General features: G+C 44.1%; 1 protein-coding gene across 9 annotated transcripts in view; it reads left to right on the top strand.

The window, feature by feature from the left end:
- C2CD5 (C2 calcium dependent domain containing 5) overlaps nt 1-23765 on the top strand; it is a 107800-nt gene extending 84035 nt beyond the window's left edge. For 5 of the 9 annotated variants that reach the window (XM_054988053.1, XM_054988052.1, XM_054988051.1 and 2 more), the window contains 5 exons: nt 14960-15010; nt 16894-16995; nt 17893-18083; nt 20966-21112; nt 22316-23765. In XM_054988053.1, the coding sequence (XP_054844028.1) occupies nt 14960-15010; nt 16894-16995; nt 17893-18083; nt 20966-21112; nt 22316-22444 (620 nt within the window). In that variant the 3' untranslated portion in view covers nt 22445-23765. The remainder of the gene's footprint in view (nt 1-14959; nt 15011-16893; nt 16996-17892; nt 18084-20965; nt 21113-22315) is intronic. The other 4 variants (XM_054988056.1, XM_054988059.1, XM_054988057.1 and 1 more) reach the window with 2 other exon arrangements.
- Nucleotides 23766-24268: the final 503 nt, after the last annotated feature.

Genomic DNA, 24268 nt, shown 5'->3' with positions numbered 1-24268 from the left:
TTTTCTAAATTGCTCACCAAGGTATTAAGAACCTTGGAGATTTCCCCTTCGGTTGCAGGGAAAGGAGAAATGGAATCCTCCCACCCACAGGGATTGGAAAGAGCACTGCCTAAGATGGGACCGAAGCACTCAGGCGTGCCACTGCCGGCCATCTTCCACAAGGTTCTGAAGTCTGAATGGGATAATCCAGCAAAGTCGAAGCTGTATCAATCCATATTTCACAAGTTCTACGCCTTGAGCCCAGAGGACGCCAAGAAGCTCAAACTGCCAATCGTGGATGACCCGGTGACCAGCCTGGCCACAACCTTGGTCTTACCCATGGACGCAGAAGGGATGCCTAAGGATCCATCAGACAAAAAGATCGAGCAGGCATTGCACAGAGACTTTGAGGCTTCTGCTGCGTCCCTAAGGTCATCGGCTAATGCATCGTTGTTTGCCAGGGCAGCATACACCTGGGCTTCAGATTTGGCAGCCACAGGCAGAGAGGTGCCAAAGGAGATCAAAAACGAGGTGAAGAAAATAGCCTTAGCAGCAGCCTTCGCAGCAGACGCTACCCTGGATTCATTCCAAATGTCTTCCAGGGCCATGGGCTTTAACGTGGTGGCACGCAGAAATACATGGTTAAGAAACTGGGATGTGGACCAACAAGCCCGCAGCAGAGTAGCAGCGATTCCGTATTCGGGATCCAAGCTCTTTGGGGAGGCTCTGGACAAATATCTAGTCAAAAATGCTGAGAAGAAGAAGTTGCTTCCATCTAAGAAAAGGGAACCCCGATTCAAGGGAAGACATTCCTTTCATGATTTCAGGAGACCTACCAGGCACAATACCGACAGACCATTCAAGAGCAAATGGCAAGCCAAGTCGAGATCTGATACCGGACCCTTTGGCTTTAGGAAGGCGGCCACCCAGTCCAAGGGACACAAGAAAAACACCTCAGCGTGACTATCCGCTCAGAGGGGAGCCAGAGCACCTCGGGGGTCGCCTCCAGTTTTTTGCTCACAGGGTGGAGGCAAACAATTTCAGACCACTGGGTACTGGAAACGGTATCCAAGGGCTACTCCTTGGAATTCGAGAAGGTGCCAAACAGGAGGTTCATCCAAGTGTCTCAGAACCAGTCCCAGCAAAAGCACCGGCAAATAAAGGAAGCTATTCATCACCTATTGCAGATCAAGGCGATAGAGCAGGTGCCTTCGCAGTTCAAGAGACAAGGGGTTTACCCAGTGTTTTTCATTGTCCCGAAGAAGAACGGGGAGATCAGAGCAATCTTGGACTTAAAGTGGCTGAACCTCCATGTGAGATCCAGACGGTTCAAAATGGAGACGATGAGATCCACTACTGCGGCCATTCAGCAGGGGGATTATCTGGCGTCCATAGATCTATCGGAGGTCTACTTGCACATACCAATACGCCCCTCTCACAGAAGGTACTTGTGCTTTGCCTACGACGGGGAGCACTACCAATACACGGCTCTCCCCTTCGGCCTGAAATCTGCGCCGAGGGTGTTTACCAAAGTACTGGTGACCTTGGTGGCCTTCCTACGTCCACAAGGAGTAGCCCTGTCACCTTACCTCGACGACATACTGATAAAGGCGCCATCCCTCCCAGAAGCGCACGCGGCAGTGGCACGGACTATAGCCTGCCTGGAGGACCACGGGTTCATCGTGAACCGAAGGAAGAGCATATTGTCTCCATCACAGAGGATAGTTCACCTGGGAGTGAATGTAGACACGATACTGGACAAGGCATTCGTTTCTCTGGAAAGGCAACAGAAGATCCACACCCTGATCAAGTCGATTCAGTCGGGCAGGCCGGTGGAGATAATGCGACTGGCCAAACTGCAGGGTATGATGGTGTCCTGCCAGGATACGCTCCAGTGGGCCAGATTTCACACCAGACCCCTTCAAAGGTCCCTACGTCCTTATCAAAGGGTCACATGTCACAAATGGCACAGACTTGTGGAGATTCCCCCTTCTCTGTCCAGGGAGTTGGACTGGTGGCTGGAACCAAGCAGATTCATGAAAGGAACACCACTCAAGGAGCCAGTCAGGAAACAGATGACGACAGACGCCAGCCTGACAGGTTGGGGAGCCTATACGAAGGACAAGATGACACAAGGGGAGTGGCTTCCCAAAGAAAGAGAAGCAAACATAAACCTCCTGGAACTCAAGGCCATAAAAAACGGGCTATTGGAATTCGAAAGCGACCTCAAGGACAGTCACGTGATGATTCAAACGGACAACATGACAGCGAAGGCCTATTTAAACAGACAAGGAGGCACCAGGTCCAAGCTCCTGGCGAGGGAGGCGGAGCAGATCTTCCTGTGGGCAGAGAAGAGCGTGGAATCGCTGAAGGCAGCCCACATTGCCGGACAACAGAACACCCTGGCGGACTGGCTGAGCCAGAACAGGGTGGATCAATCCGAGTGGACTCTGAACAGACAGGTGTTTCTGCAAATATGTCAAAAGTTTGGCACTCCAGAGGTGGATGTCTTCGCCTCTACGCAAAACAGACAAGTACCACTATTCTACTCAAGGTACAGCGAACCGGAGGCGATGGGAGTAGATGTGCTGACTCAGGAATGGCCACGATGTCTTCTTTATGCCTTCCCTCCACCGAAGATCATCCACAGAGTGCTTCAGAAAATCGTCGACCAAAGGGCGAACGTCATCCTAATCGCACCTTTCTGGCCTCGGAGGCCCTGGTTCCAGGACCTCAGAAGGATGTCCGGCAGGGATCCATGGACTTTGCCGAACAGGGAAGACCTCCTGACACAGGCGGACATTTGGCACCCAGACCCGGCGTCCCTGAGGCTGTCGGCGTGGAAGTTGAACATGTCCAACTCCGAGACCTAGGATATTTGGAGAAGGTTATCTCCACGCTTCTGGCTTCCAGAAAGGGTTCCACCAACAAAAGCTACAATAAAAACTGGAAAGTTTTCAACAATTGGTGCATCCAGACCTGCCTAGATCCAATGTCGGCGCACGTGGACCAAATTCTTCGGTTCTTGCAAGACGGTCTGGACAAGGGACTTAGTACCAGCACTTTGAGACGGCAGGTGGCAGCGATTTCAGCCATTAGAGGCACCAAGACCGGCTCATCTCTCACATCACACCCCCACGTCAAGAGGTTCTTGAGAGGAACAACCTTGCTGAATCCACCCGAAGTTCAACGCTTCCCAACCTGGAACCTGAACTTGGTGCTGAAGGCGCTCACAAGGGAACCCTTTGAACCTATGGCTACATGTTCCTTAAAGAATCTGACCCTCAAGACAGTCTTCCTAGTGGGTCTGACATCTGCCAGGAGGGTGTCGGAATTAGGGGCACTCTCGGTGAATAGGGACTTGTGCATTTTCCATCAAGATAGAGTAGTACTGAGGACGGACCCTGCCTTTATCCCAAGGGTCAACTCGTCCTTCCGTAGGGGCGAAGACATTGTCCTACCCTCATTTTGCACCAACCCTAAACATGACAAGGAAAGGGAGTGGCATAGGTTAGATGTTAGAAGGGCCCTAAGCTTCTACATTGACAGAACCAGCCAGATTCGCAAGGGGGAGTTCATGTTTGTCTCATTTAAGCAAAGCGCCATGGGGGGAAAGGTGTCCCCGTCCACGCTGAGAAGATGGATCAGGGAATGCATTGGGTTGGCCTACAAGGCTAGGAATCTATCGCCCCCAGATGGCATTACTGCCCACTCCCTTAGGGGGACAGCCACCTCAGCGGCTTACAGGTCCTTTCCATCCCTGGAAAAAATATGTAAGGCCGTAACGTGGAAATCAGTCCACACCTTCACTAAACATTACAGGATAGACCAGATGGCCTCGGCCGATGCGGCGTTTGGCCGGAGGGTACTCCAACATGTTCTAGATCCATAGAAAGCCCGCCTTTGGGTTCACTGCTATGCATACATCCCATTAGTTCTTACTGCCCCACTCCAGACCACTAGAGAATGGAAGATTTTTCACTCACCGTGAAGCTTCCTTTCTTGGTGGTCCAGGAGTGGGGCAGTCACAATCCCACCCAATTAAGACATGTTTTCATGCGACAGGGACGTAGATGCAAGGGAGTGAGGCAGGAGTGCATAGCCCTCTTTGGTTCATTGAACTGTGGCGTAGTTATAACGTTATAAATTTGACAAGTTTTCAAGTTGCCGTTGTAGTTATTTCGAACAGGGCAGTTACAGTCTTGGAAAGAACTCCGGGGGAAATCGTCGAGGGCTTGAAAAGGAACTGGAGCAGCCTGGGAGCCCCTCCCCATCAGGATCGCGTGTTCGTTCGACCCTGCTAAAGAGACGGAGGAGGAGCTACCCATTAGTTCTGACTGCCCCACTCCTGAACCGCCAAGAAAGGAAGCTTCACGGTGAGTGAAAAATCTTCCATTCTCTCCACACCTACCCCGGAGATTTTTTTCCGATAGAGTATGCCTGTATGAAGATCTAGCCCCCCATGCTATGCTGTGGCCCAGTGAAGTAGCTGGATACTTATTTATTTAAAACACTTTCATGCTCTGTTTCCACCCACCTTAAGGTCTTTAAAGAGGCCAATAATGAAAATCATTAAAACCACATCAACACAAGCGGAGGGCTAATGAGGGAATGCCAAATGAAACTGATGTCTTCATCTGCAGGCAGAAGACAGCAATTAAGGGGGAGGGAATTCCATAATTTTGGTGTCGCAACTGAGAAGGCCCTCAGCTGGTGAGGGCACCCACAGAAGAGCCCCTGAAAATGACCTCTGTGGTCAGGTAGCTTCACATGGAAGTAGGTGGCCCTTAATGCCAACAGCAGTATTTGTGCTATCAGGGCAGTTGCTCAGCCATTGCCCTCTATGCCACTACTGGGACATGTATATCGTCAGAATGACAAATTCCTGTTCACCAAAGACAGCACTCTAGCCACTTTTCGAATAGGTTACCACTTAGTCCTCCTACCAGTCCCAATGAAAGTTTCATGAAGTGTCCTATCAAGCAGAGGCCTTCTTGAGTTCTGTTTGTTTTGTGGTGCAAATTGACTGTCTTTTGAGAAGAAATTTATTGTTAAAAAATGTTGGGGGGGGGGGAATTGCAAAAAGAGATGCAGGCCAGTAGAGGGCAGTCTGCTCACATGTTAGCAGATACTACAACATCTGGCATTGTTTTTGAGTATTCTGTGGTGTCCAGGGAGCTTTTAAGTTAAACAGTTACTTGATTTGGTATAGGTATTCATTTCTAGATGTCAAAGCTCTCATTTTTTTAAAAAAAGAAAGTACTTCTTTTAAAAGTATGTTTGATTCATACTTTAATTGTGCTCCTATGAGAACTTCATTGATCATTTGAAATGAACTTTAGACGTGGTAATTATTGTTGAACAAACCATGGTTGATTATGCTTTGATGAAATGCCTTCCATGTGTCAGTTGCTAAGGTACTGGCTTGTGGGTTTTCCTGTTTGTTTTCAAGCTTTCAAAACAATCTAATGAGACAAATAGATATACTTGTTACCATGATTTTCTTCAAAATGATTTCTCTTGACAACTTGTTAGATAGCAAGCAATAATACTAACAGCAAAGGGGCATACTCAGCTTGCAGAAACAATTCTTGCCTGATTACGTTCTTGTTTGTAACGTAACCATTGTTTGGGTAATTTATTTATTTACAAAATTTATAACTTATCTTTCTGCCCTCGTTAGGGCTACCAAGGCAGCTGACAGATTAAAAACATGCATCATAAGAACAATTAAAAGCAGAAAAATACGTATCTAAAAGCGCAGGAAACAGCAGTTTAAATATAGGGCAGGAAGGAGGAATCACTGAGAAATAACAACAACAACAACAACATTGTGCTTGTATACTGCCCTTCTGGACAGATTAGTGCCACACTCAGAATGGTGAACAAAGTCAGTGTTATTATCCCCACAGTGCAGCTGGGGTTGAGAGGAATGGCTTATCCAAGGCTACCTGCAGAGTTCATGGTAGTAGTGGGAGTCGAACTAGCAGAGTGCTGCTTTGTAGGCTAGCCACTTAACCACTATGCTACTGCAGCTCTGGGAAGTACCAGACAAAACAAAAAGTCTTCACCCACTGACAAAACACAGCATCTGAAGGGAGCAGACAGATCTCCCTGGGGAGAGAGTTCCATAGTTTTGGTGCCATGACCTAGAAGGCCCTGTCCTGAGTTGCTGCCCTCCTAATCTCAGAAGGTGGGAGTACCCAAAGAAAGGCCTCAGAAGATGACCATAGTGGTGTGGGTAGGTTCTTATGGGAGTAAGCAGTCCAATTGCTTCCCTCCTATCAGAATTTGCAAAATTAGTGGTACCATAGTGGCTACAGTGGTGTTCTGAGAATACAATGAAGCATTACGTCATGAAACAGATCCTACGTAAAGAAAAACGTGAACAGCCCAGTTCAGGAATGAGGTTTGATATGCAATAAAGAACAGGGGGTGGTGTCATGATCCCCTCCAACTGACTCAGAGTCACTGGTGCAAAGGAGGCAAAGTGCCAGGCTAGCAGCACACCACCTCCTGTAGATCCAGAACAGAGTTGTACTTCCTTGCAGGATCCTAGCCAGAGCACAGCGCAGCCTCAAGAGCTTCAGCGCTTGCAGCAAGGGCAGCTGGGTTGGATCAACACCCAGCCTATTTAAACTGAAGCTTGAAAAGGCTGCCTTGCTGGATCAAGCGGTGCACTAGGTACAAACCTTGTGCTCCATGCCCCAGGCTCCAAGCTCCAGTCTACATTATTAAGACTAGCCAGCCAAGCCAAAGGCCTTACTCCAGAGGATCCTAAATACAGCCCGCTCGCAGAGGGCAGGACAGTGGGCATGACAGGCCAATAGGGCATCCCTTACTGTCGCCATATTGCTTGTCCTCTTGGTAAAGCAGCATGCAGAGAGTCCCTTTATCTTAGCATTTGGGAGATAACCTGAAAAATCCATTTGAATGCAAGAGGTACCCTGCCAGATCTGAACAGTGATCCACCTAAGGCAGCATCTGTTTCACAAAGTAGCCCACTAGTTGCTCCAGAGAACCAACAGACAGGACATGGAGGCCAGGGCTTCCTGCTGATGCTTCCTCCTCATACCGGGATGCAGAAATTTACTGCTTCTGGATATGGAGGTTCTTCTTTGAAGATGTCTTGTGTGTATAGGAAGCTCAATGAATTGTATGATCTGGACTTACTAACTCTTGTGGCTTCACTCAGAGAGGCAGCAGTTTTGCACTCTAGTAGCCCGGCCAGTGGATTTTTCCTGCAGTTACATGCATATGCCATTTGTTCTCACACAGGCACATGCACCCCTTTTTAAATACATACATGCACACACACATAAAAATACGAACATGTTGTCATTCTTTTGCACATTAGCAAAAAAGACCCATCTGCAGGTAGCAAAGAACTAGGACAGCCTTTTTTCACTGTAAGCTTGCTAGTTGCAGGCATACAGCTGCATGCATTTATCAGTAGAGAAGGTTGCTTGGAAAATAAGCCACCGAAGCGTTGATGTGAGCTCTAGGGGTTGGTGACACCACCTCAGCAGCAGCACCTGCCTGGGAACATGGGGGGCCCCAGCTGAACTGTGTTCCTTTCCCTCAACATTTTCCTCTCCCAAGAAACACCCTCAGGCTGTCTCTGCCCGTGTTCCTTCAAAACACTGCATTTAAAGGCTGTGTTTTAAATGCCTAACTTGACTAAGACAAATAAACCCAATAATGAGAGAGCCAGGATTGGCTACAGCTCCCTGTTGAGCATATGCTCGATGACAAATTGGTGTTCACTGCTCTGAAATGAGCCCTGGTTGTCATGGCCCGTTGATGTTGTCTCAGAGTTAGTGTAGCTGTATGAGTGCAGGCTGTGGTGAAATTGCAAGGGTGTGTGCGGGAAAGAGGAGAGGCTCTGTTGGTCTCCTGGTTTAAAAGTTTGTTAGCCTTCTCTGAACCACAGCCATTGATTTTATCCGATAATTATTTCATTTCCCTCCTCCTTTTTCTCCAAGGAGTTCATGGCAAAATACATCCCTTTTCCTACTTCCATTTTATCTTCACAGTAGCCCTGTGAACTAGATTAGGCTGAAGAGAGAGTGGCTCGCTCAAGGTTACCTGATAGCTGTATCACCAGATGGGAACTTGGAAGTGGGTCTCTCCTTTTGTAGTCTAGCTCCCAAACCACTGCACCATGCTATATCAGTGGTTGTCAGAAATGTAGCTGAACTAGATCAAAGTCAGGTTATATTCTTCCATGACCCAGAAGATATATTTAAACCTGCAGTCTAGCCATGTTAGTTGACAACAGTGAGTAATCTAGATTGTGTTCTAATGATCGTATGATGTAATTAACACCATGTTTTCTTTAGCCAGGTGATATTGAAAGAGGGAGGGGGTCAGATAACTAGCATCCAAAAATAAACATTTACATAAAGATTGAGCACATTTTAATAGTTATCTTTACATGAAAGATCGAGGAGACTAAAAAGAAATAGAGATGTTGTAATAGAGAAGTTCATCTAATCATATGAAATCTGTCAGATTAAAACACAGTCTATTGTAGCATAACATATGAATAGGTGTGCTGCTGTTATTCTGCAAGGGACTCCACTTAGATGCAGCCTGGTCTCCTTTTGAGCTTTGAGACTCGCTTTTATGCAAGATCAGCACCTTGGAGAGCAGAATGCGGAAGACAGGGCCAAATTAAACAAGACGTTAGAGATCCATAGTTGAATCGCCTGTCTCTATAGTTCTGTTAATGATGGCTTTATTAATAGTGTCTCGTGGGGGTGGGGGAGAGAGGCTATATTGATCATGACCACAGTTCCAGAGGAGGCAAGATTAACCCTTTTCCCTTCCCGGTGTGAATCCCTGTATGAGGTTTCACTTAAAACATGTAGCTGCTTTGGTGAGGCAGTTGCCAAGAGGAAGAGAATGCAGATCCTTCTCTCCCAGCTTCATGGTCCCAGTCCATGGCTGCTTTTAATAGAAATTTTCCAGGACATATAAGCAAGAATTATGCAGTGCAAGTCAATATAATCAACCCCTAGGATATTCAGTGAACAAATACAATAGGGTATGGGTTACTGAAATCCGAAAACAAGCATAAATCTGAAACTCTGAGATGCCTTTGTACCTTTATAGCTTAGTTTGCAGGCAATAACTATGCAAAAGGGCCTTGCTTATGACAGAGGCTTCAGATGTGAGCTCCTTTTGGATTCCTGCTAGCCTTATGGGTCTTTGAACTTCGCAGGAATGAAGTTATGCATATCAGTGGTAAGGTGAAAAAATTTGGAAAATGACTGAGATCAAGTAATAAGCAAAAAACTGAACACTGTTACTTTATTTAATTTACTTTTTATTAATTTACTTTTATTTCATTTATACCCAAAGCAGAACCTGGATGTCCCAGGTCCTTGTCTGATTCTCTGACTGCTATACTACACTGCCTCTCCTTAAATCTGAGCTGCTGAGCTCAGTTTAGTGGATTTTTCTTGAACTGCATTTTAGAATAAAACTAAAAAACACTACAACAGTCACAGTGCCAACATATGACCTAAATAACATTTTTAGGACCGTGTAAAGAACAGATTTGCAGTTTGTGACTGGACAGTTGAGCTCTCCCTAGTGTGCGATTCTATTCACCTATGAGAATCACCTCCCTCCTTTTGCCTGGGAAAGCTGCACAAATGGTAAAAGAAAAGCTGCTACAACTGGTTGCCAAAACAGAGTATTTTTTGGACTGTGTGCCTTCTGCTGCTAGGTTGGCTCTGCTGGGATTATCTAGTTTGGGATTGGTTCTGTTGAGCTTTATTGGTTCTGCTTAGTTTGCTTGTTTGGCTAAGGCATCTGTGCCCTGTAGAGAGCATTGGATCCCCTCCCCCGCAGGAAACAATGTAGAATGGCTGAGAGCACATTGTTCAGCGACCCATAGAATCGGACTCCTTGACTCAGTTTGAAACTTGAAGAGTCTTTAGAGGACTGACAGCCCTCACTCTGCAGCAGTCTTGGTGCCATTTGCTCAAAAAACAGCCCATCCAGCCCTCCAGTGATACTCCCCTGTAGGGAATAATGGGCCTGGTTAACATTGGAATCCTGAAAAAAAAACCCAAATCTGAATACAAAACCAATATTTTTTGACCTGAATATCAGGAATACCAATATTTATGGCCTTCCCGATAATCAAATTTTTAAAAAATCATTTTTTTAGTGCACACCCCTAATCAGAACTCTGAATGCAGCTTTTCAGTGACTTGCAAGTAGAGACAAACAGAACCTGTGCAAAGATATAGAAGACATAAAAAGGAAGAACAATCTGGCTGTTTCATAAGATTCAAGAAATCAAAGGGAAATTCAGCTTCTGGCTAGGCATGCTGAAAGAGCAACGTTATCTGATCAGTATAAAATAAAGAAAAGGTGGAAACAATACACTGAAGACCTGTGCATAAAAGATGAAAAGATGATAGATTCCTTCAAAGAAGAATCTTTTGATGAAGACTTAATTTTAGAAAGTGAAGTGAAAGCTTCACCCAACGCAATTAGACGAAACAAATCACAACGAATAGATGGGATATCTGTAGAACTAAGCTACAAAAACTGAGCCATCAAACTCTTAATGGTCACAGACTGGAAATGTTCAGTCTACATTCCAGTTCTGAAAAAAGGAGATGTTGAAGATTGCAACAATTATTGGACCTTTGCATTAATTTTCCATGCAAGCAAAGTAATGCTCAGCATTTTGCAAAAAAAAAAACCCTCTCCCCATATATGGAACAAGAAATGCCAGATATTCATGCTGGATTCAGAAAGGGAAAAGGCAATAGAGATCATACTGCAAAATTTACATTGGTTAGTGCAGCATACAAGAAAATTTCAGAAGGAAATCAATTTTTGTTTTATAGATTACAGCACAGCTGTCAAATGTATGGATCATGAAAAACTGTAGACGGTGTTAAGAGAAATGGGTGTGCCACAACATCTGATCATTTTGATGTATGACCTGTATTCTGGACAAGGTCAGAATATGGGGAAACAGAATGGTTTCTAGTTGACAAAGGTGTCAGACAAGGATATATTTTATCTCCCAGTCTGTTCAATCTGTATGCAGAGCATATCATATGGAAAGTTGGATTAGGTTTAGGTGAAGGTGAAGTGAAAATTTGTGGAAGGAACATTAACAGTTTGAGATACGCAGATGACATCACGTTACTGCCAGAAAATAGTAAAGACTTGAAACAAGTACAGGTGACAACTGATGACAACTGAAGAATTAAAGCTGATAATGAAGAAATTTAAATTGCTGGAAATTTTCTATTCCTTGGTTCAGTCTTCAACCAAGAAGGAGACTGAACCAAGAAGTCAAGAGATTGAGACTTGAAAGGACGGCCATGAGTGAACTACAAAAGATCCTCAAGTGTAAGGAGGTGTCCCTGGAGACCAAGATCAAGGTAATTCATACTGTGGTATTCCCCATTACTATGTATCAATGAGAGAGTAGGTTTATGAAGAAACCTGACAGGAAGAAAATTGATTCATTTGATGCCGGAGGAGAGTTTTATGGATACCATGGAGCACCAAAAAGACAAAATAAGTGGGTTCCAGATCAAACCAAGCCTAAATTTTCTCTGGAAACTAAAATGACTAAGGCTATCATAATTTGGTCACATCATAAGAAGACAGGACTCTCTGGAAAAGTTGAAGGCAGTAGATAAAAAGGAAGACCCAAAATGAGATGGCTTGACTAAAAAAAAGGAAGCCACATCCTCCAGTTTGCAAGATCGGAGCCAAGTCCATTAATAATAGGATGTTCATCTTTATGGCTTTGTGCAGTCTCACATTGAGACTGTGCGCATGCAGGCCAGCCATGAAGATTTCCAGAGCTTTCTAGACTATGAACACCCCTCCTCCCTCTGGCTCTTTCCCACCAAAAACATCCATGACCAGGAGGAGGGGCGGTATTCCTTAAGTTCTCTTTTTGCAGCCACAGAGAGACAATCTCCAGTTACATGTAAGTGCAACCTATTTGAGGGGACTTGTTAATTCATAGGGCTACCATAAGTCAAAAGCAACTTGACAGCACATAACACATGCAATTTTTCTTCAATTTGAACAAAACATAAAACACATTGTCTGTTGGCTGTAGCAAAAAAAGTACATGGTAGGAAAATAATAACATTGTATTTATGCCAGCTTTTCTTTTTGGTGTGAGAAATTCAGTGCGGATATCACTGATGCTAGAAACTTTTTTTTTAGTGTGCTATTGTTAGCTTGTGATTCTTCCACAAGGGTTTGAGTAATAAATTACTTGGCTAAAATTGACTATGCCTCACACTAGGTTTCTAAGAACAAGACTTAATCATAGAGGAAAAGAAGCTTGACTGGGGATAAAAACAGAAATTAACATTGAACATCCTGTTTGAAAGAAGAGAGGAAATGTGTAGGAAAGAAACAGTTCAACAAATGTGAACCATGGAATGAAACTGCAGTGCCCAAAACCACAGTGACAGTGATATGGGTTTAGTCATGTGTGCTGAGAGCGACCCTGAAAAGCATGTGATACAATCCAGCATTGTGCCACTGCAGTCTACTGGGATGTTGGGATTTTCTTGCCATTTTATTTAGGGACCTCCCTGCCCATAAAGCACTTGCACTCCAGAAAGAAGGCAGATCGAAACCCCTCCTCCCTGGCAATACTACCTTTCTGTGCGTGTGAACTTTCTTTTAAATGTTCAGACATGCCATTACCCATCCGCAAACTGAAATAGTGGGGTTTAGTGGACGGCCATGGCTGCGTGCTGAGTAAGGGATTTTCATGTGGGTAGGCGAACATGGCTAGATTTTCTCTAAATGCAAGCTTGGATATTGGTCAGTGTGTTTCTTTCACACAATAAATTAGCCTTTTCGGCTTTAGAATCAATTGTGGGCAGCCTATTTGAAATGCTAGCAAATCCTTACCTTCCACAGACCTTAATTTTTTTGAGAGGTGCAGGGATCGGGATCATGCCAACCCTCCCTTTCCATGGACCTTGCCATCTTCTCCACATTGAACCTCATGTGTGCATGAGGCCCAGAATGTGGTGACTTGCGCAGCAAGAACTGCACATTCTGATTTTGTGGTACACAGATTGCACATAAACCCACATGGAGCTGTTCAAGTTTGATGCACAGATGTCAGGTAGGCCTTGTGGGTAAGGAACTTAGTCTGATCTTGAGCCTCCACTCCACTTAGCAATGAATGTGTGGATAGGGTTAAAGAGTAGAGATGCTGGGCTTCTGTTCCTGGTTCCACTGATCCCATACAGCAGTGATCTTCAACCTTTCCAGACACAGTACTCACTGACATGGGACCCAGTGAGCTGTAAGTGCATGACAGGAAGTCATGTGATAAGAGAAGGGGACACAGAGTTATGACCTCACTGAGTTGAGATCCTGACCAGGAGCACAGATCAAGAGAATCAAGAATAGGAAACACATGCCTAGCATCAGAAGGTATACCAAAGTGTGGAAGAAGCAAAGAGTCAAAGCTATGGAAGGAATCCTTTCTGCCGCTAAGTGACCTTACCCTCACCATTCTGCTTTCCCTCTGAGCATGTGTGCAAAGAGAAACAAGCTGCCTGTCAATGTAACGTTCTACACCTGCGCATTAGAAGCATGAGCCTTCGTAAAAAGCAGCACAAAAGCAGCTTGGCAGATGGTGGCTGCTAAGCAGGGTTTGGCCCTGGTTAGTACTTGAATGGAAGACCACCAAGGAAGTCCAGGGTGGGGAAATCACTATATGTAAGCTGCGAATTTACACACACACACACAAATCACAAATTGGCCAGTTTTCCTTTTTTTGGTATAACGTACAGCTTTGATAGTACAGAAACGTAAGATTGTATCTTACCTGCTTGGATTGCTCAGCAGAGAAACAGAGAATTCTAATATTGGCTAACCTCTTTTAGGAACAGCAAAGTAAGGATCATCGTCTTCCAGTACTAGCAAACGTATGTTTTAGCATTCATCTCTGCATTTCAGATGAGGGATAGGCAGCTAGCAGCACTAGGACTCAGCGGGAACCCTAATCCCAAAACCTCAATTTTTGCACCGTGGTGTCTCAGGCAGGGGAGTGAGCAGCTGGGTTGCCTTATAAAGCAGCCGTCAGAGCCTTTTTTGCTCTGCCTATTGGGGAGGAGGTGACCGAAGAGTTTTTTGCTAGCCATTTTTAAAAAACTGCTCAGATCGAAATATGATCCAAGTTGTGGACCAGGGAGCTAGATCAGCAACCAGTCCTCAGCCAGCCACAGGTATTCCTGCAAGCATCTTTAAGAACTTTAATTGGACTCTGACCTATGTTTTGTAGTGTGTGCATTCTTCAATTAAGTGTATAATTTCTTCGGTGCTCTCTCTCTTCTATATTTAATTATTCTTCTTTAAGTCTTTTACAGTGCAATCCTAAGTAGAGTTACTCCAGTCTAAACCTGACTGGAGTAACTCTGCTTAGGATTGCAGTGTTAGTCTTCCAGTTCAGCTGCCAGTTCTACTAGCTTCAATTTTACACTAGGTTATCCATTAGCTCCTCATACTGCATAGGTAGCTTGAGCCTTTATGTGCTGTTTAATAATCTCCAGTCCGCAGAGGTGGCTGCTTCATAGAGACCACCCCATCCCCATGTGCTTCTCCTTTTAACAACTTATCTTTAGGTCTGCAAATTTCTTATTACATATTTTTAAAGCAGAGTGCCCGAAGCAAACTTTCTAGCGAGGGAAGGCCTTGTTAGAGGTGACGTTTAAAATGTGATAGTCTAAGACACTTTACCGAGTCAGCCAATAATGCATTACAATGTTTACTTACATTATATTGTGATTAGTATATTGTGCATGGTGAATGTTTGAAATGAAGTGAGAAAAGCATGACTGAAGATTTTTCTACCCGTTTCTTCTCTAAAAATGACATGTAAAAAAAACCCTGTGTTATTGTAGTTACCATTGCTTATGTCACATCAGTGGAATTCGTTTTGTCTTATTAGAGGACCTGGAGAATGCAAGTTCCCACACAGGTATACCAGCTGCCCAGAGAGGTGAGTCTACTTGATTTAGCTATAAGCCAGAACAGGGAATGCATTCCTGGCTGTGTTGGGGTACTCTTAGGATGTGCCTTTAAGCATTCAGGATTTATGTACCAGTTGCCTTGGGACGCATGCTCTGATGTGGCTTATTGATATCTGAGTATGTTCACCCAAATATATTTCCTTACGCTTAGGATGGAATTGGAAATGGCAGAGTGTCCTACTTTACCACTATGTTTTTTGGAAGGATGTTCAAAAATAGAACTGATTCTTCAGTTCTTGGACAAGCTTCAGTTTTGCATTCCTCTGGGTTTTTTTTACTGGCAAGGGGGAGCTAACACAGTCAAGTTAATATGTGGACATTGCATGTTGCCATGATTATTCTTGATACCAGTTTCGATACCTGTCTGAGAACATTCAGTAATCTAACTTCACCGTCAGGGTAACTTTCATAGCATAAACAGTGGCCAGTGTTTATGAACAGCTCGTCCTATTAGTGGAAATGCTGGAGTTGTCTGCTGAATCTCAACAAAGCTGAACCCAACTGCTGAACCTATGGTAACGTGGTGCAGCAACTCATAAGATCAGGTTTAACTATTTGAATGGCAGCATGAGGGCATGCCTGGTGCAGGGACCCAATACAAGTCCTGGAGCTACAAATCCCTTAGGCTTCATCATTGGCACCAGAGCATGGCACCAGGGCCTGGCCACAACCTTGATCTTTTAAGGCCATTTGTTCCCTCCATCCACTGGTGCAGCCGTGTGCCAGTTGTTTTGACACACAAATGATATTTTTACTATATGTGGCACTGAACTGAATGCTTGCATATGCCAAGCTGCAATAACATAGCTTCCCCCATACATACCATTGTTTTGCTCTACATTGGTAGGTTCCTTAGATGCTTTCACATGTCTGTTAGTCTGTAGGTAAACACGTGGCAACTTGAGTGGATATGGGGACACTTCATTCAGTGGCCTGGTCAGCGGAGGCCCCAAATGATTTTCTGTAGTATTTGAGAGGCCACCAGCAGCCTCTGGCTTTTCATGGATCGCATGGAGGTGTATGAAGTGACACCTTCCCATGGGGGTGGTGCATACAGCTGACATGACTTGCAGTAGCTCTTCTTTGAGTTTTCTGAAATGCCAGTCATAGCAACCAAATGTAGGGAGGAGCTGGGGCTCAGTGGAAAATCCTCTGCTTTGCATGCAGAAGGTTCCAAGTTCAATCCCCTGCAATCCCATGATGGGAAAGACCTCCACCTGAGACCCTGGAGAGCCACTGCCAGTCTGAGTAAACAGTACTGATGGTGATGGACCAAAGGTCTGATGCAATATAAGGCAGTTCTATGTGTACGTGTAATGTGTGCATCCCAAGCAGGCCAACGCTCCTATAGCTAATTAGTGAGGGACTCATTTGTGTGCTGGAACTAGGGCAATGCCTAAAAATCCAGTGTGTGAGTTTGTCAGGAGGGACAGTTTAAACAACTGTGCAAGGCGCTCTTGCAACTCTCCATTTATTCCAAATATTGCTCATAGGGTTTGCCAGAATTCACAGAATCACTGGATTTGCCAGAGAGTCTCTCTGAAAGCATCGCCAAGCCCAAAGCATTGCTGAATGTTGATAAGAGTCCATTGGGCTTTTCCAGTGGTGAGTTTTCAGGCAAGCATCCTTCCAAGGTGTTCCTCAGCTGTGACCTGCTGATCAGGGCCCACCAGCAAGCCAAAACACTGCATTAAATCTGAGCTCCAGTTTTCTTTGAAAGCCACAGGAGAGTCGTTTACTCTTGGATACAGAAAATTGGTTCATCAGAACGATCACTTCAGTGGGCAAAGGGACGTCATCCATATATTTTCCTTTGTTTTTTCTTTTGTTTTTTTTCTGTCTGTGTTTCCAGCAACGTCAGTTGATTACAGTTCCTTTGCAGACAGATGCAACAGCTGGATAGAATTCATTAAACTGAAAGCTCAGACCATAAGGCGTGGATCAATTAAGACAAGTAGGCGGCCATTTCTACCACATTCTGATCATTGGAGGCATAGTTCTGATATCTCAGTGGCAAAGGGCGGAGCTTCCTACCCAGTAGTGGCGTTGCAAAATCAATGTCCGAGTGTGAAAGCTGCAGGCACCGAGCATCTGTTTTTTTGGGGGGGGGGGGGAAACACCAGGCTAATTTTGGGGTACATTGCACTGTGCTCCAAAAGCAAATTGCCAGTAAAGACAAAGGTGCTAAATAGGCTCATGAATTGTACAATAAAAAGATATACATACACTGTCAGGTGGAAAGCGTATGTATATGTCCATGAAATTCTTCTTAACATGCAGAGATCGCCTGCATGGCATTTGAGGTAGCAATCACTGAATGAGAAAGTGGTGAGGGTTTTTTTTTTTTTTTTTAAAGCAAGTTCAATGGCGGCAGGTCTGACTTTCGTTTTAGTCATTCAAGATGATGTTTTATCTGGAAGCGGACAGCATTGAAGAATTTGTCTAAAATTTGAAAAATACTGGTCTGAAGAAACATGTCAACTTTCACACTCTTTCCTGTAGACTCTTGTTGTTTCCTCTAGCAGAAATATATATCAAATCGTGACACCTTTCCTCCCCGCCTCCTTCCCTTGTCTTTACTTTATAACTGATCATTGTATGTGCAGCTGCTGGGCTCAGTGTTTTCTTTTGCAGGAATGCCACTCTTCTTCCAAAACAAATCCCATTCAAGCTTCTTGCCTCTCGGTTGCATGCGCTGCATGATCCTTTCCTTTCTTTGGCTGAGCATCACAGGCAGCTGAATGTTGTCACCGAGCTATGTGGAAACCACGCTGAAAGGCTATTCTGTTGACGCGGACCACATTTCCCTGTGTCTAGTGCAGTTACTCTCTTCTCTTCTGCCATTTTATAGCTGTTTCGCTTGACAAACCGAGTCCGCTGACTGAGGGGCAGTTGCGTCACCGTTCTGGTGCAGCAGGCTTGAATTCCACCGTGCCCGTTGTCAAGATGACACCTCTGTCTTTTATCCCTGGTGCCAAAATAACCAAATATCTCGGAATAATCAACATGTTTTTTATACGAGAAACCACTTCTTTGAGGGAGGTGAGCAGCACTACTTGTGTTTGTGTAATTGATAACACTGCGGATTTGGGGAGGCCTGGGACTCAGATAAAGAAGTTCAGAATTAACAGGGAAGATCAGGGCGGTACATCTTTCTTGAATAAGAGCCGTTTGAAGTCTAGCAACGGCACATGCCTTTATCGTGAGTGCGGTCAAAAATACGGCTAAGTTTTGTGTTGATTCAGCTTATATAATTGTTCAGTTCACTTTGAGCCAGTGCCGGTACAATGATGGCAGGAAAATCCCATCTGGAGTCAGTGAGGAGCAATTGAATCTTGGAACACTTGGACTGGTTCAAAGTTTTCTAGCAGCAGCTTTTAGGCTGGGGAAAAACTGTTCCCTCCCCGCCACCCCAATAACTGTTTGGATTTCACATGCCCAATGGGGAGGAGTAACAAAACAGGCCATTTTATGTTTCAACTCCCTTGCTTGGGACAATTTATTTGGCTTCATTGCTGTTGTTCTCTGGAGGCAGTTAAAATACTTCCTTTTTTATTTACTTTTGAGTCAGGCTTTTAAAAAAGAAAATTGTTTTACGGTACTGCTGCACATAAGGTGGTGGTTTGAAATTTTACGCAGTTGGTTTTGTTTTAGTTCTTATCTACTGTGTGTGTTTTTATTGAACAGCAATATAATATAGTTTAAATACATATATAAAATGTTTTAAAAGAGTAAATTGGAGTTTATTTGACCTCAATATCTAATTTACTAAAGTGTTTTTTGTATGTGTGGGAAGGATGAGAAAGCCGGGAGCAGGCTTCACAATTGTGTGCTTCTTCCTCATAGTCCTTCCTTATTGTAATTAAATTTCCCCCTACCCTTCCCACATCAGTTTGAAGAGTGACATTAGTATCAGTTGCAAATAGAACTAACCATATTTTTCCCTATCCAGGATTGGAAAGGAGGATTAGAAACTTCCTTTCAGCTAGCTGCCGGTCCTTCACTACAGAAACTCACAGTGCAGTTCTACTTAATTTTTTCTTTTCAAATCCAGTTCTTCACAACTATGCCAAAAGCCCTCGGAAAGCCCCCTGTTCCTTGCTTTTTGCACTAGCTCCAGCTGTCTGGCACAACATCCCTCCAGCATAACAGATCTTTCCATTATTGCTGGCTAGATATTCCTACATAGTCCTTAAAAGACGTTGCAGCGCCAAAAGACTCTTAACTATACTCCCATAGAAGAAGAAGGGCTTACGTCCAGCCCCTGAAACTTGGATGGTAGAATCCTATGTAGAGTTAATCCCGTGTAAGCCAGTTGATTTCTGAACTTAGACTGGAGTGATGCTGCATAGGGTTCCACTGTGAGTTGCCTGCACGTCCAATAAACTCTGGTATGCCCTGGAACCAAGGAAAGGAGGAAAGCTTAACTGGCTGCTGAATTTTAGAAATAAGGAAACAGCTCATTCTGAGAATATTGATTAGTAAGTCCTCAATTTGCATAGTTATTTTGCTGGTGGTAAAAATGCTGTAGCTGACTTGTGGCAACCTTTCCTGGGGTTTTCAAGGCAAAAGACCAGTGGAGGTGGTTTGCCTCTGAGAAGAGATCCTGGTCTTCTTTGGAGGTCTCCCATCCAGTTACTAACCAAAGCCAACACTGCTTTGCTTCTGAGTTCTGACGAGATTGGGCTTGCCTGGCCTGAATAGGTCAGGGTAGTTATCTAATTAGGTTCAGTATAAGCAGTTCTGCTAGCTGTTTTATACTTGTTTCATATTCATGTTATTTATCATATTGTAGAGAGTTACTTGTGAGTTAGACCTTGTTTATCATCCAGCTATTATACAGATCAACTGGACAGTGCAATTTAAAAAAAAAAAAGCAGAAAAAGAAAAGATCAAGCAATTCTGGGCTTCTTTCTCTTCAGCTAAGCAACTGAGCCTTGGCCCTGCATCTTTCAAACTCTAGCAAAGCTGGGATACAGATGGTTCTAAAAACAAATCTGAAAGTACACTAATATACTGGGACAAGCATACCTGAGGGACCGTCTTTTCCCATATACTCCCCGGAGGGTGCTGAGATCAGCTGGTAAGCACCTACTGGTGGTCCCTGACCCCTGGGAGGCTCGATTGGCCTCAACCAGGGCCAGGCCTTTTCGGTCCTGGCCCCGACCTGGTGGAACTCTCTGTCTGAGGATACCTGGGCCCGCCAAGATCTTGTCTCCTTCAGGTGGGCCTGTAAGATGGAGATGTTCTGCCAGGGGTATGGTTGAGGCCATCATGGTTTCCACCAAATGAGCCTCTCTCCCGGGCTCCTCTATGTCTGTAAGGGGTATTGACCATCTACCCCCCATATATGAGCGACCACGCATGGTTAAGCAGCACCTCCACCTCCATCAGATGTTATATGGTTTTTATACGGTGAGCAGGTGTTTTATTAGAAAGCTGTGTTGATTGTGATTTTATCTTGTATATTTTATCTTCTGTTGTGACCTGCCCTGAGCCCGCTTGCGGGGAGGGTGGGATATTATTATTATTATTATTATTATTATTATTATTATTATTATTATTATTATTATTATTATTATTATAAATGGTAGCATTCATGTGGCCATAACAACAAGGGTGTTGTGTGGCCTGTGCATTTTGAATGCTCCCTGTGGTTTTTAAGTGTTTACGTTGCCAGTAAATCAGGCTACTTATTTGGAGGCTGAATTAGCAGCACTCAGACAATAGGTAATTCTTCATACAATGCTTAGAAAGGGCTGTTTGTAAGAGAGGAGAGGTGAGGCAACTCTTTTGCAGCAATTGCTGCTTAGCCAACACTTCATTAGAATTTCCTCTGAAAACAAGAAGAGGAGTAAATAAGAGATCAGTGGCTTTTATGGAACATTTTTACTAAATCCTTTTCTCTCTGTGTATTTTTATAGGAGGGTGGAGTGAGTGGCTTCTTGCACGCCTTCATCGCTGAAGTGTTTGCAATGGTTCGGGCTCATGTGGCAGCTCTGGGGGGGAATGCTGTTGTCTCATACATCATGAAACAATGTGTGTTTATGGAGAATCCAAACAAAAATCAGGTAAATGGTCCCTGCAAACATGTGAGTGATTTGTACAGAAATAAGTGAGGATGGTCGCCGTTTTGGTATCCGGGCAAAAGTTCACCTAGCTAATCCTCTCCTGACAGGCAGTAACTGTGCTTTAAAAAAAACCGGCATTGCATATACAACAAATTATTACTTATCCAAAGAACGAAAAGTTTCCTCCTTTTAGGAGCTTACAGAAGACCAGTGAAAGCATAGAGGGCAGGCACGCAGGGACCCATCCCTGGATGTGTCAAACTCAGGTGGGCTGGAGCACTACATTTACTCATCCCACAGCAGCCCAAGGGCTGAAATCACACTACTCCCCCCCCAAAACACGTTCCATTTAAACATCACTCCAAGCCACCAATTGAGCTTGTTAGTGGGGGTGGGGGATTGGCCCAAAGCAGCTTATGTCATTCTCCTTTTCTCCATCTTTTATCCTCATAACAACCCTGTGAGGTAGGTTAGGCTGAGAAGGAATGGCTGGTCCAAGGTCAGCCAGCGAGCTTCCAGGGCACAGTGTGGATTTGAAACCACTATACCACTCTGATTCTCTTTGGACTTTATTTCTGCCTTTCTGGAAAGTTACCTGTTAAAACATTTCTGGTGTGAATAGAATAATAAAAAAAACAAAGAGGCCATGCCAGGCCCTGGAAGCGGCAACAACAGGGGGTGGGAACGTTGGTTTCCTACCCAAGGAATATTGCATCTTGTGTTTTAGAAACAACGATGGCTACATGACAAGAAAATTCCCTTCTCGATTCTATAGCGAGCAGCAGTTGTTCACTTCTATATTTCTTGCATTAATTTGGAAAAAACCTTTTGAATACTATGGTTTGGATTCAGACTAAATCATCCGGAATGGAACTTTCCTGCCCTGCACACTGAGCTCCATAAAATGCTTCCCAGGATGGGACCCTGAGGAATGGCATGTGGCAGGAAGGGGGAAACCGCAGAAATTGCCAGTTGAGTCTGGATCCAATACTATGTACACTTTTGGGCACCCCTGTGTACTTCCACTGGTCACCCACTCCTTCTCCACCAAGGTCGGGTTTCTTCTGGTAGCAAGCAGGCACAAGGAAGTTGCCAAGTAGCTTCAGCTACACACGAAATTGTGTGTAAATGACTAAACTAAATAGATCTGTTTTAAATAATTGACCAGTTATGTAACTGAGTGTCATATCTTTGTTCTTCCAGGCACAGTGCCTAATAAATGTAAGTGGGGATGCAGTCATCTTTGTACGGGAATCTGAATTAGAAGTACCAGTTCAGCTTCCCGCTGCCAGCGGTCAACCCACGAGTGCCAGAGGAGATGTTACAACATGAAGAAACAAAATGGCTTAATCACACCCAGAGAGATCTCTTCTAAGTATCCGGTGGCATGGCTTTGACTTGTTCCTTCTTGTCAGCAACACACCAAACATGAAGGACATCTACGCTTTGAGGCAATCAGTTAATATCATCCGTCAAAATAAAGGAAGGCCTAGGAACTCTCTGAGGAGTCCCCATGCAGCTGATAGAACATACGTGTGAAGGAGGCACTAAAAATCTCCTCCGAACTGAGGTCATTAGGCTGTCACCCTGTGGTCTGCCAGGCCAGGCCAGTACCTTGAAAACAGTATCCGAATCCTCAGATTGGGGAGGGAGGGGTCATAATGCAACTGGAATATAACCGAGAACTCCCTCGCTCTGCCGTCTGACAAAGGAGGAGTTTTATGATCTGATTTCACTCACACTGCCAAATACACAACGTGCGTGGTGAAAGGACCATTTCGACCTCTGCAGAATGAAAGGCAATGTAAACTGGACAATCTGAGTTTAGTTGCATGTTAAAACTAGGCTTTTCATATTTGGGGGCTTATTGACTATTTTTCTATTCTACCCTTTTTATTATGTGGTTGAATATAATGGTATAATAACTCTCTGTTGTTCAAGTGCTGTTCATGTTAAATGTTTTTGGAGCAGTGGCGTTAGGGGAAAAATCTGTCCAAAATCAGGGACATACAAACTATGATACGAAAAATAAAATCAGAGCTTTGTGTTTGTCAGGCCAACCATACTAGGAAACTGGAGAAGTGGTATAATAGAGAAGCCCATCACTCACAAGTGACTGCAGATATGGTACTTTGTAGGATAAAGGTTACCGTGACAGATGGAAATGATTTTTGACAACTCTGGAAGGATTTGATGGGAAAACAGAATAAAAGTCTGTGGATGTGAGAAAAAATGATAAGCCTAGGAAATGGCAGGGGAGCATACAGGCATATCGAGAGACATCTTGAATGTTTCCCTTTCAGCCATTCACTTGCTAAAATGAACACGCATCTTGTTCCATTTAAAACATGCTTCCCTGTTTACCCAAGTGATTGACTGAAATAAAAACTTTCAAAACTCCTCTGGCTGCGCACACATTCCTCTGCCATTTTGTGCATATGGTCATGTAAGAATACAGCCATAATATTTCAGCAGCGTCAGATATTGAACTTGAAGAAAATATGTAAACTTGAATGTAAATAGATTACATTGTGCTGGATCTAGGTACAGAAGTTATATATTATTTGTCCAGTTCAGAGATTCCATTGTAAATGAGCATGATGAAAATCACATTCCTATTTGCATAATAAAGATACTTTATTTTAAAAAAAAATCCCCTGCCTGTTTGGTGACTGGGTGACAAGTGCAGGTTGTCACAGCTCTCCAGTGGTTTCCAGATGGATCTCATAGCACCATGGTTTTGAAAATAAGCAGGAGACTCGGGTTTAAGTCCCACCCATCTTCCCACCCTTCACATCATTACTGGTGTACAGTCCAAGATAATTGAATGCACCATCCCAACCAGAAACAACAAACTTAATAATGGATTCCCTCTTAGTTCATAGCAGCAAAAATCAGTCTTTTGGGCCTATGTCTTGTGACCTATTAAATGTTAACAGATTTATTGTAGCATTAAATATTCATGGATTGAAGACCACTTCATTTGATACGTACAGTGAACCACGTTTACTGTCTTCATCATTTCCACTAACAAATCCATAGGGTTTGGCACCCTAAAGTTAAGATAGGAGGGTTTTAACACCCTCAAGGGGCTCTGTCCTTATGCATGTAAAGAACTAATAGTTTTACAAAAGGCAACAAAAGAAAAATGGGCTG

The sequence above is a fragment of the Eublepharis macularius genome, chromosome 9 (assembly GCF_028583425.1).
Source record: "Eublepharis macularius isolate TG4126 chromosome 9, MPM_Emac_v1.0, whole genome shotgun sequence".
In the NCBI taxonomy this organism is placed as follows: Eukaryota; Metazoa; Chordata; class Lepidosauria; order Squamata; family Eublepharidae; genus Eublepharis; species Eublepharis macularius.
This window is presented reverse-complemented; position numbering and strand designations above follow the sequence as displayed.